General features: G+C 40.0%; 1 protein-coding gene across 4 annotated transcripts in view; it reads right to left on the reverse strand.

Moving 5' to 3' along the window:
* CFAP52 (cilia and flagella associated protein 52) overlaps nucleotides 1–18,806 on the reverse strand; it is a 270,832-nt gene that overhangs the window by 4,994 nt on the left and 247,032 nt on the right. For all 4 annotated transcript variants that reach the window (XM_032967311.2, XM_032967310.2, XM_032967312.2 and 1 more), the window contains 2 exons: nucleotides 6,927–7,029; nucleotides 3,604–3,715 (listed from right to left, as the gene is read on the reverse strand). In XM_032967311.2, the coding sequence (XP_032823202.2) occupies nucleotides 3,604–3,715; nucleotides 6,927–7,029 (215 nt within the window). The remainder of the gene's footprint in view (nucleotides 1–3,603; nucleotides 3,716–6,926; nucleotides 7,030–18,806) is intronic.

Genomic DNA, 18,806 nt, shown 5'->3' on the forward strand with positions numbered 1-18,806 from the left:
TTTTTCCGTTTATTGAATTTATTTTTTTAAAAACCTATCTCCGTGACTTTATGGAAAAAGACCCAAACAACAGGCTCTCATACTTTTTGGGGTCAATAAAATAAGCACCATTTTGTGGGAAAGTAACCAATGTTTGTCCCTTTGCATAAGATCTACCTCCCACAGCGGAGATGTGGAATTTCACCTGCTGGCTCAGAGATGTAAACAAGAGATGAGCGCCACCCCGATTTCTCTGTTTTTCTGCCGTCCTCACACTCTGGAACCTTCTTCCCTGGACCATCTGTGCTCTTGACTTCCTCTTTTGCTCTGCCTATGACTCGTTCTCTGTGCAAAGTAAGTCAATAAATAGGCCTCGTATCTGCAGGGTGCCCATCTACCACTGTTCCGAACAGCTCCTCATGAGACTGTGGTCACATTCAGTTGCTATATACATCCAAATGTTATCGTATTGGATTGTATGTTTTGTACATGTTGAACTTCTTTTGCATCATACATAACCAACCATGCTAAGCAGAGGTGCAGGATTGTGTGTGTGTATGATTAACCACTTTAGGTACTCGCTAACAGCACTTGCCCCTACAGTCTGTTAAGGCTATATGGGGGATCTTTGTTTGTTTGTTTTTTGTTAACCACTTTGCTTTATCACAATCTATGGTCTCTGTTACACAATTTTCAGAATGTACTCTTGTCAACTTCCGCAACAGTTGTTAACCCTGCACATAACTATTACATAAGCATCCCAGTGCTGGGCAAGACAGACTTGTGGTTTTATTGTTGCACTTCTTGGTTTCTGGAGTAACATCACCAAATTGCTACGTGAAATTACGTATTTAGTTCACAAGAATGCACGAGATTGAGACCCATGACTCCGTACTTAATTACACAACTAACATCAATGACCTGGTTAAGTCAGTCACTTTAATGAATTAATTTGTAAATTGCATATTGGAGATAAATAATATGGTCTGTGCCGAGAGTCATTCGACCAAATTTATCCTAACCTCAGTGCATGAAAAGTTTGCAGTAAAGTACCAAATATTATTTTATGAAGACCACATGACCTAGTTTATTTTTTTGAGGGTTTGTTAACAAGCCATTTTCAATTCATCACAACCTATTTGTAAATTTTGATTTAAAGCTTTCGTGACTGCAGTAATTCATATTCTTAGCTCTTTCGGTAAAGTCACGTTGAAGGGAGACAATAAAATAATAAAATATATAAAACAATAAAAATTATCACGACGTTTCGACCATAACACAAACGGTCGTCATCAGGTGTGAAAAGCAACGGCAAGAAACATTTGAAAGAAGTGGCGGTCCGTATTTATTTATTTATTTAAACGGCGTATTTATTTATTTAAAAAATCCTGCGTCCTTTCACTGGAAAAACCACCTCTGCGGTACAAAATTCTATTCACCTAGTATCGACAATCAAGGGTATTTCCCTGTCCCCAGACGACCTGCTTGGCAGTTTTGATGTAGTTTCCTTATTCACCAAAGTTCCTGTACCTGACACCATCGCAATCATTGAAGACTTGGTTCATCAAGGACTAAACACTGAGGTACCCCCCCGGTGAGACACTGCTTAACCAATACATACTTCACTTGGAATGGAACTTTCTACAAACAAATTGAGGGCACCCCAATGGGCTCCCCCTTATCTCCGGTTATAGCTAACATTTTCATGGAGAAATTTGAGACTGACGCCATCCAGACTGCCACTCTGCGCCCTTATGGAAGAGGTACGTAGATGACACTTTTGTCATCTGGCCACATGGCCGGCCTTCTCGAGAGCAATTCTTCGACCACATCAATTCCATACACCCAGCCATCAGATTTACCATGGAAGTCGAAAAAGATGGCAAGCTACCTTTTTGGATGTCCTAATAAAAAAGAGACCTGATGGTTCAATGCGCCACTCTGTCTACAGGAAAGCTACCCATACGGATGCTTATCTGAAACCGGATTCCCACCACCATCCATCACAGAAGAATATCAAGACTCTGTACCATAGAGCCCAATGCATATCCGACCAGGAACACATAGGCAGTGAACTCAAGCACGTACACCAAGCTCTTAAGGCTAATGGTTACTCCACCTATACAATCTGCAAAGCTATCACTCAAACCATGAAGAAGGACCCTCTTGAGGAGCCTTTCAAAACCATCACTTTACCCTACATTGCGGGGATCACAAAAAAGATCTCCAAAATCTTGAATAAACACAAGATCCAGGTCCGTTTCAACACATTACATAAAATCCGTGATCTGGTTCCGTCTGTAAAAGATGTGATTCCGGACATACAGTACCCTGGTGTCTACAAACTAAGTTGCCTCTGTGGTAGTAGTTACATTGGAGAAACGAAACGCCATGTCTCAGACCGCATTCGTGAACACAAAGCAGACCTTAAATACGGTAGGATCAACACCTCGGCTGTGGCAGATCATTGTTATAATTCAGTAGGCTCACATGACATTGACTTCCCCAAGACAGAGATTCTTTGTAACCCATCTGGCTACCATGAGAGATTCGTTCATGAGGCTATCCACATATACAAGCACAGAGACAATTTCAACCGAGAAGATGGATTCTGGCTTAGCAATCATTGTAAGGATTTGATAAACCATTTCAGGTCTTAATTGATTGTTCACGTTTACGGTGGCTTTCAGACAGCATACATTATTTTTTTCGTCTCCCCCCTCCTCTTTTCAGAACATAGATGGACTCGTCCTTCTAAACAAACTGCCAAATCGCTGCTCGTGGTGCAAAGTTTTTTTAATAAGTAAATACACCGTTAAAAAATAAATAAATTAATGCAAACCGCCACTTCTTTCAAATGTTTCCTGCCGTTGCTTTTAACACCTGATGACGACCGTTTGTGTTATGGTCGAAACGTCGTGATAATTTTTATTGTTTTATATATATTTCATTATTTTATTGTGTCCCTTCAACGTGACTTTACCGAAAGAGCTAAGAATATGAACCTATTTGTACATTACAATTTAAGACTGATAATAACCCCGAGGCTCTCTACACATGCATTTCAACACAAAATCCAATTTCATAAAGGACTCACATCACATACGGCAATGGAAATGTGTTCACCATTATATCATTAAAAAAGTGCAAAGTGATTCGATAGGTTCAACCTATCTACGTGACTTTACTGAAAGACACAAATAATATGAATTCCTGCAGTCACAAAAGCTTTAAGTCAATATTTGATCTCTGTATACTTTAGGGGAACCGGAATGAGAAGTGTTTATTGGATTTATGATGGCGGTCGTGGTCATAGCCAAAAATGTAGTGGAAATAGAGTTGGTATGTGTAAATATTATAGCCGTAACAGTATTCGTTGATATAAATGATTGTTACTATTAATACTTTTTTAAAAGGCACACAGACCCAACAAAGGGCTTCAATAAATAAGCAATGTTTTCTTAAGATTCCCCTACAATAAATATTTTGTAGCTTATATAAATATATAAAAAGTTACAATATAACCAGTGGCATGCGCAATGGTCTACGTTTAAGCATGTGTCTGCTGCTCCAGAGAATGGATGCGATGTCGTGCTTGTAGTGCTAGAGCAGGGAACACTCTACCTGTTACAAAGTACTCTCCGTCAGGTGACACATCCATGCCGTTGATGGATCCAGACTGCGAGGCCTCCAGCTCGCGGATGAGGGATCCATCAAAAACCTCCCAGAACCCGATCTATGAAGCGTGCAGGCACGCCAGACAACAAAGTGCGACACGTCACAGACCAAAAAGGCACTTGCAAACCCATTTCACGTTCCCCTACATTCCCTCCATTAGAGCGGAGTTTTTTCGTGTTATCATTGGATGGAGATGTTCTGAATAGTTTACGTGACCATCGTAGACATGTTGTGCAGGAAAGGTTTAATGAACACGTACTGATGGAAATTAAGAGATGAAAAGCAATATCAATCTCTAGGTGCCCCACATTTCCTTGGTCAAGCAACCGCTGTCAGTATAGACTCTACTAGAGTGAGCTCTCGAGCGCCTCTCTGCGACATCAATAAAATATTACAACATTTTAGTTATATGCAAAATGTAATGGTAATTATAATATGTAGTAAATAATTTGTAAAATAATATGAGACTGAATAGCCTAGTGATCCAGTGGTAAGCATGCTTGTCACTTCAGTTTTCACTCATATGTTGTTCAATTCTTACGGATGCCCATACATTTCTATGAGGAATTACCAAAGTACAAAACCTGACGTTACATATATTGCACTTGTGAGCGAGTGTGATAAAATCCAATTCCAATTCCCAAATCTTTACATTGGTGTTATTTTTCGTTGAGTTTACAGGCCATTTAAATGGCTTGCCTACATCAGTAAGCTGATCCAACAGGTACGGTTAGGACCCGTGTAGGTTTGTGTGCGTGCTCTTTGACCTGTTGGCCGTGTGCCGTGCCAGCCTTCATAGGTTCTCGCTAACAGCATTTGCTCCAACAGTCTGTTAAGGCTAAGAAGGGGATCTTTCCCTTGAATCTACGCATGCCTGGAGTTTGACACATGACGGTGTGGTAATTCTATACAGTACTTCCTAATTTGTCTTACCAAGGAAGTTGGTGTCATCTTGGTCTATAGCCCACAATAAAGGCTGATGTCTGTACGTATACCCCCTACTATGTGTGTCCACTCATGGTTTGTTGGTGGTCCCCTCCAGCGTGACACGTGTCCTGGCTGTGTAACACATAGTGTTGCATCGCCATAACTATTGCCACACTGTCCAATAGACATACATGTGTGCAAGTGCACAGTTAGTTTCTCCTGTCATGCAAATAAAGCTCATTCACAGGTATATATTTTCATTTGAACCAGGATGCTCCTCATATGTGGAACAAGATAACGTTTGTCTTACATTTTATAACTATCCTTCCCCAGTTGATATACCATGAGTTATTGGATTCACTGCTTGGAAAACGAATGAATTAAAGTGTTTTTTGGGTAACACATAATTTTCCAAATGATCAATTTTGCACCCTGATAGCGCCCGATTGACAGAGTTTCTTTGTCAGGTGTTTATAGAATTCTGTAAATAACTGTAAATACCGCAAATCACAAATATGAAAACAAATGCCATTTGGCTTTTTTTCAAGAACAATTATAGGCTCAATTGGTCACGTTGTACATGGACATTTTAAGTCTTTTTAATTTCTGGGAAATGTGACGAGGAGCTAAGAGGGTCAATGTTAAAAGCCAATCGTCTTACTGCGGTGAATTTCTTCCCTTGTGTTCAACACCCATCAAATTCAATGACACATTCCAGGATGTGTTCGTTTCACTGTAATGTTAAATGCTGCGCAAGCGTGAAGCCACTTTTCGTCACGAATTTTGTTTTTGCAGCACTCCAGGTTCATTGTTATCTTCACATTTGCATTGTTCACATTGTGATTACTACCGTTGATTAGCCATGAAGCCTCAATTCGTCTTGTTCGTTCGTTTCTCAATCCGCTTGTCCTGGTGAGGGTCCCAGCAGCAGCGTGTTGAGTAGGGCGATCCAGACCTCCCTTTCCGCTGGCGACAGACTCTTAAATCTTCCTGGGGATTTCCCAGGCGTTCCCAGGCCAGCCAAGCGATATTGTCCCGCAAGTGTGTCCTGGGCCAGCCCCGGGGTCTTTGCCCAGTGGGACATGCCCGGGAGAGTTCCAGGGAGAGTCTATCGGGGGGCATGCTCACACGGCACCTGAATCACCTCAACTGGCTCCTCTCGATCTGGAGGAGCAGCGGCTCGACTCTGAAGCTGTCCTGGATTACCGAGCTCCTCACCCGATCACGGAGAGTGAGCCCGGCAACCCTGCGGAGGAACCTCATTTCGGCCCCTTGTATCCGCGATCTCATTCTTTCAGCCATTACCCAAAGCTCATGACCATAGATGAGGGTGTCTCAAGACTCTTTATCAGGAGGCTCCTGTCAGGTTTTCACAATTGGAAGCAATGGTCCCCGTGTATAAAATTGAGTAATTTCTGCACTGGGATGTTTGGGCAATACCAGTTGCATTGGATGTTTTTGTTACATATGGAAGTATTTTATCTCCCATTCCTGTGCTATCTTGTTTCTCAATATGTTGTGTTATTTTCCGACTGTGGTATTGGAACTAAAGCAGCGAGAAAAGCAATTGGACAACAGATCAATGTGTGGAATGCTGAAGGAATTGCCCCAAGAACATTTTGTGTTCCATATGTCCAAGTGGCTCTGAATGCTCTGAAGGCAAGATATTTATTTAATCTGTCATGTGTTTAATCAACGGTTTGTTCTGTAATTATCAACTGATATAAAGCTGATAAACAGAGTGCATTTAAAGTTGTTTTAAGCAAAAAACTAAATTACTATGTTGTGTTTTGCTTAGACCACTTGCTGGCCACCAGAGACTCAAACCCACAATGCCATTGGTGCTGACTCATAATTTTCTCACACATCAGTCCCTTGAGCCACCCAGTCACCATTTTCATTTACTGTTTCGATTTGGAACAGTATTATTAAAAAATATATATTTTCACCTACGTGACTTTACCCAATAGAACCAAAGAGTATGGATCCTAGCAGTCACGAAAGCTTTAAAGCTAGAACTGTATTATTGTTATTGGAACTTCGTGGCTAATATATATCGCCTTTCTAGAATGCATGTTGTGCAAGTTTTGTGATGCTTTTGGAATGGAATGGAAATGCGTGGCACAAACGTGCCCTCCTCTGTCCAGAGGGCTGGCAGTGTGTAGCGCCTCCCTCCACTCATCACTGTCCTCAACTAGTGTCACTGCATTGTGAATCTGCATTTTTATAATGATGATGATGTGGAATGATGATGGTGAAGAAGATGATGACATTTTGTCAAGTTTCTTTTGTAACGATGACCTTTTGGCAACTTTGTGTGAACACGAGCGACGTGCACATACCTTTCGGTCCGTGCCGCTGGTAATGATCTGGAATTCCTCTGGATGGTAGCATGCGCACTTAAACAAAGTGTTGGCCATCACGATTTGCTTCCTTACAAATCGCCTGCAATACACACAGACAAATAATACATGTATGAAGCATACCACCAATGTCGTCAGTTCTGAGAAATACCACAAAAAATGCCTCTATTTGAAGTTACTTAAAGCGTTTTAGATATCCACTTGTAGGAATGTCCTGAATTCCATGCACTTGTCAGATGGCAAAAACCCATAGGCGGAGTTTGACTTATATATTTGGAGTAGGGGGGAGATTCGCTTTGCCCCTCACATTAGGAATCGTGGGTGCATATAATTAATGAATTTGAGTTTTTTCTTAATTGTAAACTACTGAAAATACATTATTAAAGGTGCCCCGTTTGGGTGGGGTGTCGCCCCCCCCGTGCCCCCTCACAATCTCCACCCAATATTACAATGCCATGCCACATACAAGCCGGGGAACAAAGGATGCCAGTGCACATCGTCGATGCACTGTGTTGAATTTTGAGGGATGACCTCGGTGGGAAATATTTTTGCAAATTAAGAAAAAATCCGCACAGAATTGATGCAGCTCAGAAATTATTATGGGCCCGCTTATTGAATCCCTTAACCATGATAGAATGCTGGCCCTCGTTCAACGTGGCAGCAGGTGTATTGAAAATAAGGGAAAATGAAAAATAGCCCCAATGTACGTGACAGTCTCATGAATATCAAACATTTTGTATTAGTGCACTAAAAAGTTACTGAGATAAAAACTAAATACAATGCATTATTTTGGAATTTTATATTCAAAGGTACAGTTTCAATTTATATCAGTGTTCGCTCATCCATGTTCCCATCATACTGCCTGTAGCAGCTAAACACAATGTGACTTGTGCAACAAAAACAAATAGACAATTTGCTAAAATAGCCAAAAAAGAAATACAAATTCAAAGAGTTCCCAAAAAATAATTCAAATTCAAAAAGTTCCCAAAATAAATCTCTGAAATATTAATATTCATTTAATCATACCTTTGTTCATGAAAAATCGCAATTTCACATGAAAGTTTGAATATAAATGTTAAAAATGTACGTATTGCATTCATTGTAATTTTCTGTATCATATTATAATGCTGTAAAATGCTTGGATGGGAGACCAACATGAACAGCAGGTCGTTTTAGGTTGTGGGGTTAGATGGTGAGTAGCAGAGGGCAGTGGAGCAAATACATTAATGCACTTCCTTCGAAGCTCCCATGCTGTTTCCTTTACCAACTTGCACTCACCAGCGTGGTAGTGTGCCACATTAGGAATGTACCACTCTTTTAATAAGTCCTTATGTGCTGTACAGTACATCAATGTACGTGTGTACACCAGCATGTGATGACTGAGTTGGGCCTTGTGGGGGGGGGGGGGGCTGGCAGGGTTGATGATGAACCGGACGTGTACACCAGTCACGTGGTTAATGGCGACTCGGTGAAGATTGCTGTGTGTGGCACACGTGCTGTTGCATTCTATAGATTAACCACAATGTGTTTGCCCTCGATTTGGAGCACCTGCCAAACGTCCTTAATTTCGAGTGTGCAACAGTAAAGTAGGGTCACATAACCTCCACAACCTGCATGGTGTGGAGAGGCCCTCACCCATCAGCTGATTGACATGATTGGCAAGTGGATTTACATCTAATAAACAACCCAGAGCTCTAGTCGTATACATTAAGGGAGCATAGGCTCCTATTGGCGTATTTTTAGGCTATGCCGTGTATTTATTAATCTACATTCGCACACTTGAGGGGCAGAGGGTATTATTAAAAAAATATGAGTGTGTGCTAAATACTTAAATATGCCCTGCATATGCCCTTACTTACAATCCTAAAAATACATGATGTATGTTGACTTCATGCATTTCCTGTGTTTTTTATCTTTAAAATCCTATTTACCAATGGATCTTTGACTCTGATTAATATATATGTCCTAAGTTTGTGCGCTTTCCTTAGATTGTATGTAAATGAAACATATGCACATACATTGGTAAAATATCTTTGCTCTAAGCATTTCTGAATCTTGTTTATCTTTGAATTGTTGTATAGACTAGAGCATATAAAAATGCCTGCTCGCACAATGAAAACACAGCTATGAGAATTTCAGTGAAAACAGTCAAAGTGAGTTCTTGATTAAATGAGAATTGAGCGACTGCTCATCTGTCATTTACAGCCCTGAGCCAATGGTGAACACTCCACTTTCCTTTGGTGGGAGTGGGTCTGTACATAGGACAGCCATTGTTGATATTCCCACAAAGCGGCACTAATTTTACCGACTCTAAAGGGATTGATGGGCTGAGCTAACCCCCCCCCCCCCCCACCAATCGGGATTTCAACTCACGATCTTCTGATTGCGAGCTGTTCGCTCTGCCGCTGAGCCAACAGGCAAGCGAGTGAAGCCGTAAACAATACAATTACGTAATTCTGATGTCCTTGGTTTATTTTGGCAAAAGGTTTGATTTAGATATATATAAGGTTTGATTTAAACATATATAAATGTACAGTGAGCTAATGAGCTTAAGATATAATCTTCAATCATGTCCAGCTGAATCTGTGTTTGTTGTTACATCAGGATATTTAAATAACACTACGTGAATCATTCATATAATTATATAATTGTTGTAAAAAAAATATTGCTTTTGTTCATAGGAACAATTTGTGTCTGGCAGTTGTGTTTCACAAGAACAACAGGGACTGAATCCGGCTGTACAAAGTTTGGTAATGCACTGCCTTACCAATACTTACTTCACCTGGAATGGTACATTCTACAAACAAAATGAAGGTACCCCAATGGGTTCTCCCTTATTGCCAATAGTAGCAAATGTTTTCATGGAGAAATTTGAGACAGATGCCATCCAGACATCCACCCTCCGTCCTTCCTTGTGGAAAAGATACGTAGATGACACGTTCGTCATCTGGCCACATGGCCAGACAGCACTGGACCAATTTTTAAACCACATCAATTCCATACACCCATCCAACAAATTCACCATGGAAGTAGAAATTATGGCAAGCTACCATTCCTGGATGTTTTGATCGAGAAGAGACCTGATGGCTCGTTGGGACATTCTGTCCACAGGAAAGCCACCAACACGGATTCCTATCTAAAGCCTGATTCCCACCACCATCCAGCCCAGAAGAACTCCCTCATCAAAACACTACACTATAGGGCATGCTGCATCTCCGACCAGCAACACCTAGCCAGTGAGCTGGAGCACGTACACCAAGCCCTCAAGATGAATGGATATTCAAATCGCACAATCCGCAAAGCTGTAACCCCAACCATGGGGAAAGAACCATCTGAGGACCAAATCAAAACCATCACCTTGCCATACATAGCAGGGGTTACCAAAATGATTTCCAAAATCTTGAACAAACACAAGATCCAGGTTCGATTCCACACAGTACACAAAATCCGTGATTTGATCCCATCTGTGAAGGATGTGATTCCTGACATGCAATACCCTGGTGTCTACAGACTAAGTTGTGTCTGTGGTAGCAGTTACATCGAGGAAACGAAAGGACATGTCTCGGACCGTGTGCGCAAACACAAGGCAGATTTGAAACAAGGCAGAACCAATACCTCTGCTGTGGCTGATCACTGTTTTAACGCGGTCGGTTCACACGATATAGTGTTTTTCCGAGACCAAGGTACTCTGCAAACCTTTGGGCTACCATCAAAGATTTGTCCATGAAGCCATCCAGATATATGAACACAGACACAATTTCAACCGAGAAGATGGCTACAAACTGAGCAATCATTGGAAGGATGTTATTAACCAGGTAAAGTCATATCTTGCTGTGATGTTTCCATCCTTCCTGCCGTTGTTTAGCAGTTATTTCCAACTCTCTGAATTACATCACCTTGTTAAATGTATGTACATTAACAGAATAAGGTCTCACTAACATAGCCACCGCTGCTCCCTTTTGCCTCGATGTAACGGTAGCTCTCGCTGTTTTATAGGCTGTATGTCTCACTGGCACGGCCACCGTTACGGTGGTTCTCTTGCGTTAATACGCTGGCCTCTCACTGTGCAGCAGCCAATGCCGCAGCTTGTGTTTCCCACTAGGTGGCGCTATGCCCTGTCCTCTGATACATGCTATCTTCCCATTAAACTCGTTTAGATTGACATGTCAATCTCTTCCATTAACGCAGCTGTTGTGCGTGCGTGCGGCGACGGGACTCCTTTCCATCTCTGACCTCGCCTACTTACCCTTGGGTGACACTCACCTCAAACCTCTATATAACCTCTTGTTGCAGCAGCCCTTTCTTGTTCAGAAGTTCTACTGCTGTATCTTTCCACCTTATGATGATTGCTTGTGTTGCGATCGAAACGTCGTGATTTTTTTTCCTACCTACGTGACTTTACCAAAAGAACCAACGAGTATGGATTCCTGCAGTCGCGAAAACTTGAAATCAAGATTGAACAATGTGAAACTTTGAAGTGTTTTCTGTGAATATTGTATAACACAGAAACATAGAATCAGATGGTGAGATGGATGACAGTGACAATACAAAGTACACTTTGTGGGGAAAAAAATGCTTGTGTACAACAGCCACTTACTTGAACTCTTGTTTATAAATACAGAAATTACAATTTGTAAGGACAGAGGCATGAGTGTCGATCGTGAGAGGAAACTAAACATGCTCTTTTCACTGTAAAATGCTCCTTTCACTGTAAAATGCTAATTTTCGAATTTTAGTTGCATAACTTTACTTTGGAAATGTATAAAATGGTTTCCAAGAAATGTAATTAGAAAAAAAAATATTTTTAAAATGTGCTTCATATTAAACAACAAAAGTTCGACCAGCAACATAACTAAAATGTGCTGCTGGGTAAAGGTGATTGTTTTGACCCTACTTGACCGTTAATAGTAAACATCTTCATATATATAATTTGCTATAGCAAATTTGTACATGGAAAACTTTGAAATAAGAGCACTTGCCTCGAGCACATTAAAACCATCCTTTTGGTTTAGGTATGTGGATGACACTTTGGTTGTCTGGCCACATGGTAAAGATACACTTAATGATTTTCTAAATCATCTCAATGCACAAAACCCGGCCATCCAGTTCACCATGGAAATGGAGGTGAATAACACACTCCCATTCCTAGATATTTTGCTTGGACATGGCCTAAACGGTAAAATAACACACAGCGTTTACAGAAAGCAAACGCACACTGATGCCTATCTGAATGCAGAACCACATCATCATCCAGCTCAAAAATCCTCTCTTATCAAGATGCTCGTACATCGGGCGAAAACAGTGTCAGATGGTGAGAGTCTAGTGAGAGAGATTAAACACGTTAAAGATGCACTACGACAGAATGGCTACAATAATGCTCAAATTAACAGAGCACTGAATGCCAAATCACGATTGCAAAGCAATACTACTGAAAGCGACCAGATTGTTAAAACAATAAAAATTCCATATATCTCAGGAGTAACTGACAAATTAGCCCGTGTTCTGCAAAAGCAAAACATTACAGTAAGATTTGGTACAGTACACAAAATTCTAAAACTAGTATCTTGCACTAAAGATGCATTACCTGAACTATCAACAGAAGGTGTATATCGGATTAATTGTTCATGTGGCAGCTGCTACATTGGGCAGACGGGACGTAACATCAGCGTAAGACTAAAAGAACATCAGAGAAATATTAAATTATCTCAAACACAACTGTCGGCAGTGGCAGAACATGCTTGTCAACAAGGACACTCAATTGATTTTGACAATGTTGCAGTGGTGTGTAAAACGAATTATTACTGGCAAAGACTAATTAGAGAATCCATTGAAATTGAGAGGAACAAGAATAACTTTAATCGCTCTGACAGCTACCGGCTTAGTGCGGCCTGGAAGCGCATTATTAAATAATACACATTACATTTAAAGAATTACTAATCTACAACTCATTACTAATCATAACCAATGACTGATTACTAATCGATTATATAATTACAATACCCCGCCCTCCGCCTCTAATCACTGCACCTGATGAGTTAAGTGATGACGTCACCCTGCTGCTCTATATAAAAACCGGGAGCAAGCGAGGGCTTTACCATTCTGGCGAATTGCTTGATGATGCTGGATGTATTTACCAGCGAAACGTCGTACTCAAACTGTAAATGTGGATTAACTCTTCAACACACCGGTGGGCTGAAGTAGTGAATTATTTGTCTTTTGTCAACGTGACACTTTTTTTTGCTGATTGGCCGTGTCGGGTGGTGGAGGGTTACGACACATTTATAAATAAACGCGATCTAACCCAAAAACCTTTATTATGAATAATATTGGTCGCGAAAGCCTACGTGTTAAACTGACTAACCTCTATGGGGAGGATACTTTTCTTAAAACCAGAAAATTGGAGAAGCTTCGCATTAAGCGGATGAAATTGATATCTTCACGGGCGTTCCTCAAAAGGTGCAGAGATTCAAAGGTAATACCAAACGCAGTTAAAATAACACATCACATAAAGTCTTCTAAAGCTAACCAAATACTACACAAAGCTAGTAAATTATTATTAATAGAGAGAATACAGCACAATAGGAGTGAATTATCTTACATTTCGGAATCGCTAAAGCAGTTACACTTAGATATAAGCAATAGTGTATCTATGCATTATTGGAATATAATCGATAACATAACACAACAATCGGCTGATAATGTGTTTAAACTAACAAAAATTAACCAAATTAATAAATTTTCTAGACTACATAATAAACAAATCCCTACTGAAAACCAAAAATGTAAAAACAAAACTGTACTGAACTTGACCAACACTGTATTAACCGGTGACATGGTCTCTATCCTTTCTAAAGGCCTTAACTTTGCCGTTACCCCACGCACAATTCCAGTGGATGAGATAATTGCTGAGGTAGAATCAGCAGTTAGACTCCTTCCACATAATGAGGCAGAGATGACTAGACATGAGGTTGCTAAAATAATTGAGAATAGCAAAGTTCCAAAAGTAAATATTAGCTCTAACGAGGCAAAAGCCTTAAGAGAGCTGCGTGTAAATAAGGATATCCAAATCCTAGCAGCTGATAAAGGCCGCACTACTGTAGTGATGTCACGAGCCGATTATGATAATAAAATTAGAAATTTACTAGAGGAAAGTACCTACATTAAAATTAAACGAGATCCAACTAATACTTTAGAACGTAAGACCACTGCAATAATTGCAAATTCATTAATCCCTAAAAATGAGCAATACCTAATTAAGCCAAGGGCCTCAAAACCACCTAGACTCTATGGGCTACCAAAGATTCATAAAATCGGCATCCCATTACGACCCATAGTCAGTACAATTGGCTCTGCCACATATCAATTAGCAAAATATATAACCAAACAAATACAGCCCTACATCGGTAAGACATCTTCATTCATAAAAAATTCAGAACATCTTGTGAATGTGATTAAAGATATTAAACTTACTCCTGATGATATTCTGGTAAGTTTTGATGTGATTTCTCTATTCACTAAGGTTCCAGTGGACGAATCGCTTAAATTACTTGATACACTAGTAAAGAATGCCGGTTTACAAAAAGATATTCCGAAACTTGCTGGCCATTGTTTAAATAACACTTACTTCTTATGGAGAGGGGATTTCTTTAAACAAAAGGAAGGAGCAGCAATGGGTTCTCCTTTATCCCCTGCTATAGCAAATTTGTACATGGAAAACTTTGAAATAAGAGCACTTGCCTCGAGCACATTAAAACCATCCTTTTGGTTTAGGTATGTGGATGACACTTTGGTTGTCTGGCCACATGGTAAAGATGCACTTAATGATTTTCTAAATCATCTCAATGCACAGAACCCGGCCATCCAGTTCACCATGGAAATGGAGGTGAATAACACACTCCCATTCCTAGATATTTTGCTTGGACATGGCCTAAACGGTAAAATAACACACAGCGTTTACAGAAAGCAAACGCACACTGATGCCTATCTGAATGCAGAATCACATCATCATCCAGCTCAAAAATCCTCTCTTATCAAGACGCTCGTACATCGGGCGAAAACAGTGTCAGATGGTGAGAGTCTAGTGAGAGAGATTAAACACGTTAAAGACGCACTACGACAGAATGGCTACAATAATGCTCAAATTAACAGAGCACTGAATGCCAAATCACGATCGCAAAGCAATACTACTGAAAACGACCAGATTGTTAAAACAATAAAAATTCCATATATCTCAGGAGTAACTGACAAATTAGCCCGTGTTCTGCAAAAGCAAAACATTACAGTATGATTTGGTACAGTACACAAAATTCAAAAACTAGTATCTTGCACTAAAGATGCATTACCTGAACTATCAACAGAAGGTGTATATCGGATTAATTGTTCATGTGGCAGCTGCTACATTGGGCAGACGGGACGTAACATCAGCGTAAGACTAAAAGAACATCAGAGAAATATTAAATTATCTCAAACACAACTGTCGGCAGTGGCAGAACATGCTTGTCAACAAGGACACTCAATTGATTTTGACAATGTTGCAGTGGTGTGTAAAACAAATTATTACTGGCAAAGACTAATTAGAGAATCCATTGAAATTGAGAGGAACAAGAATAACTTTAATCGCTCTGACAGCTACCGGCTTAGTGCGGCCTGGAAGCGTATTAATAAATAATACACATTACATTTAAAGAATTACTAATCTACAACTCATTACTAATCATAACCAATGACTGATTACTAATCGATTATATAATTACAATACCCCGCCCTCCGCCTCTAATCACTGCACCTGATGAGTTAAGTGATGACGTCACCCTGCTGCTCTATATAAAAACCGGGAGCAAGCGAGGGCTTTACCATTCTGGCAAATTGCTTGATGATGCTGGATGTATTTACCAGCGAAACGTCGTACTCAAACTGTAAATGTGGATTAACTCTTCAACACACCGGTGGGCTGAAGTAGTGAATTATTTGTCTTTTGTCAACGTGACACTTTTTTTTGCTGATTGGCCGTGTCGGGTGGTGGAGGGTTACGACACATTTATAAATAAACGCGATCTAACCCAAAAACCTTTATTATGAATAATATTGGTTGCGAAAGCCTACGTGTTAAACTAATAAAACTAGATTTTATTTTACTTATGAAACCTGGATAAAATAAATAGGAAAAAAACTAACACATCTTATAGTGGCTTTTACGACCAATATTACGATTCATAATTAGATCATTTTGGGTTAGATCATCTTGTTGGCATGTTATTTTTTACTTTAACTCTCCACCACCCGACAGAGCAAACCAAAGCCAGCTGTCACATGGGCAAATATGCCAGTTGATTTGGTTCACTAAAACTGGAGGAATGTTGAAAAGCAAGCAACATGTTGACAATTATTTGCGACGTTTCGTTGGGGGGATTACATCCGGCGTCATCAGGCATTCCCCAAAAGCTCAGCTCTCCTCTTCAAAAAGCTTCCTGATCCGGGTCCTTCAGTTAGTGCCATGACAACATCAGGACAGCCCATGCAGGTGACCCTATTTAATTATTTATAGTTGATTACTGGTTGATTTGGTTGTGATTGACAGGTTATATTAGAGTAGTAATAATAATAATTTACATTTGTAATGTGCATTTCATCCGTAGATCCCACCAATGCGCGGCGTGCATGGAAATCAGGAGATAAACATAACTCTGCAGGGTAAATGGCCAGAACTAGGGCGAGGCTATTTTAGTTTTTAAGACCGATGTAAATTGCTCAAACGACTCTGATTTCCTTATTACCAAAGGCAAAGCATTCCATAGTCTGACAGATGCCCTGGCAAAAGCCCCGATCACTGCAGAGACAGAGCCTTGATCTTGGAATACTTAGAAGAAGGAGATCAGACATCATTGGAGTATAAATATGTAACATTTTCTGCAGATATTGTGAGGCTAACCGACAATATAATAAGTTGAATATATTTAGTGATTGGTGAGAATAAGCTTTCCTTAATTATATTAAGGTGTATTCTGCTGGTTATAAATATTTTTTAAGGCGATTGTAATGCACGTGAAGTGTCGATTGGTTCAGTGTAATTAAATTAGCGTTATGGGGATTACCACTGTCAGATAATACTTAATGCTACTTTCATTTTATATAGCGTCATTAATCCCAACAACATCCCACAACGCTGTACCATAATTATATAATTAAAACCCGACTACTACCGAGAAAAATAATAAATACAAAATGGCACGAAAGCAAAACGATCATTAATTAGTAATGGAGGTCCAATGAAGAGATTGTTGGTGCTCCATTATTAAAGTAAATGATCAATTTATTTTATTTAAATGGTTAGAGTTGTTTACCGGCATTATGAATTTAGTCAAGTGTTATTTAATATTATGAATTTAATTATCTCAGAGTAGGTGACTCGGTTCCCACACACAAGGAATATATATGGAGCCTAAGGAACATCTGGTCTACTTCATGGGACCTCCTTTGCCAGTGCCAAACTATGAGAATAGGTTTTCCCCTTTTTTCTGGCAACAAAACAGGTGTTACGATGTTAAAACACCAAACTGAAACCTTTTACAAGGAACCATGTCTGCATTAACCACAATACTTGTGGTCAGAATGAAAACAAAAAAATACTATGATAATATATGTGGCATTGTCTTTGAAACTGATTGGTCCACACCAGAGACAGCTTTCTTTCGAGCCTCGTCTCAAACGGTGTTAAACCAGAGGACGCCAAAAGGCTGGGCTCAAAAGAAAGCTGAATCTTGACTTAAAGCTTTCGTGACTGCAGGAATTCATACTCTTTGGGTCTTTCGGTAAAGTCACGTGGATAGAAAAATAATAAAAGAATAAATCACGATGTTTTGATCGCAACACAAGCAATCGTCTTCAGGTGAAAAAAACAGCAGGCGGACTGCTGAGGCAGGAAGAAATATAGCGAGAGAGCTACTGCAGCCATAGGTTATAAAGGTTTGAGATGGGTACAACCCAAGGGTAAGTGGGCGGGGCTAGAGATGGAATTTGCAAGTAAATGTAAGATCGCAGAGCTAGGTATACCTCAGCCATTGTATTGCTAGAGATTAGCATGCCAATCTGTTAATGTAACCCCACGGTGACGATGCTGAAGAAGCCATTGTATTGCTTGAGATTAGAGATGTCAATGTGAGACGGCTCCCGCAGCAGCGGCTGTGTTAATGAGAGAGACATTCAGCCTATTAAACAACGAGCGTCACCGCCGCATCGAGGAAAACGGAGCAGCAGCTATGTTAGTGAGACATTTAGCCTGTTAATGTAAAGACATTTAACAAGGTAATGTAACTCAGAGAGTCGGAAATAACTGCGAACATAGGCAGGTAGGATGGAAGCATCACAGCCAGTTATGATATTCTTAGTTCTTTCGGTATAGTCACATTGAAGGGAAACAATAAAATAATAAAATATATATAAAACAATAAAAATTCTCACGACGTTTCGACCATAACACAAACGGTCGTCATCAGGTGTGTCGGTTTGCATACATTTATTTATTTTTAAACGGTGTATTTATTTATTTATCCAAAAACAGTTAGCGCTACGCGCAGCGATTTGCCAGTTTATTTAGAAGAACTAGTCCATCTATGTTCTGAAAAGAGGAGGGGGGAGGTTCTTTGTAAGCCATCTGGCTACCATGAGAGATTCGTTCATGAGGCTATCCACATATACAAGCACAGAGACAATTTCAACTGAGAAGATAGATTCTGGCTTAGCAATCATTGGTAAGATTTGATAAACCATTTCAGGTCTTAATTGATTGTTCACGCTTACAGTGGCTTTCAGACAGCATACATAAAAACATTTTCGTCTCCCCCCTCCTCTTTTCAGAACATA

Source organism: Petromyzon marinus, chromosome 37 (genome assembly GCF_048934315.1).
Source record: "Petromyzon marinus isolate PM22_M1 ecotype Great Lakes invasive population chromosome 37, UKy_Petmar_22M1.pri1.0, whole genome shotgun sequence".
In the NCBI taxonomy this organism is placed as follows: Eukaryota; Metazoa; Chordata; class Hyperoartia; order Petromyzontiformes; family Petromyzontidae; genus Petromyzon; species Petromyzon marinus.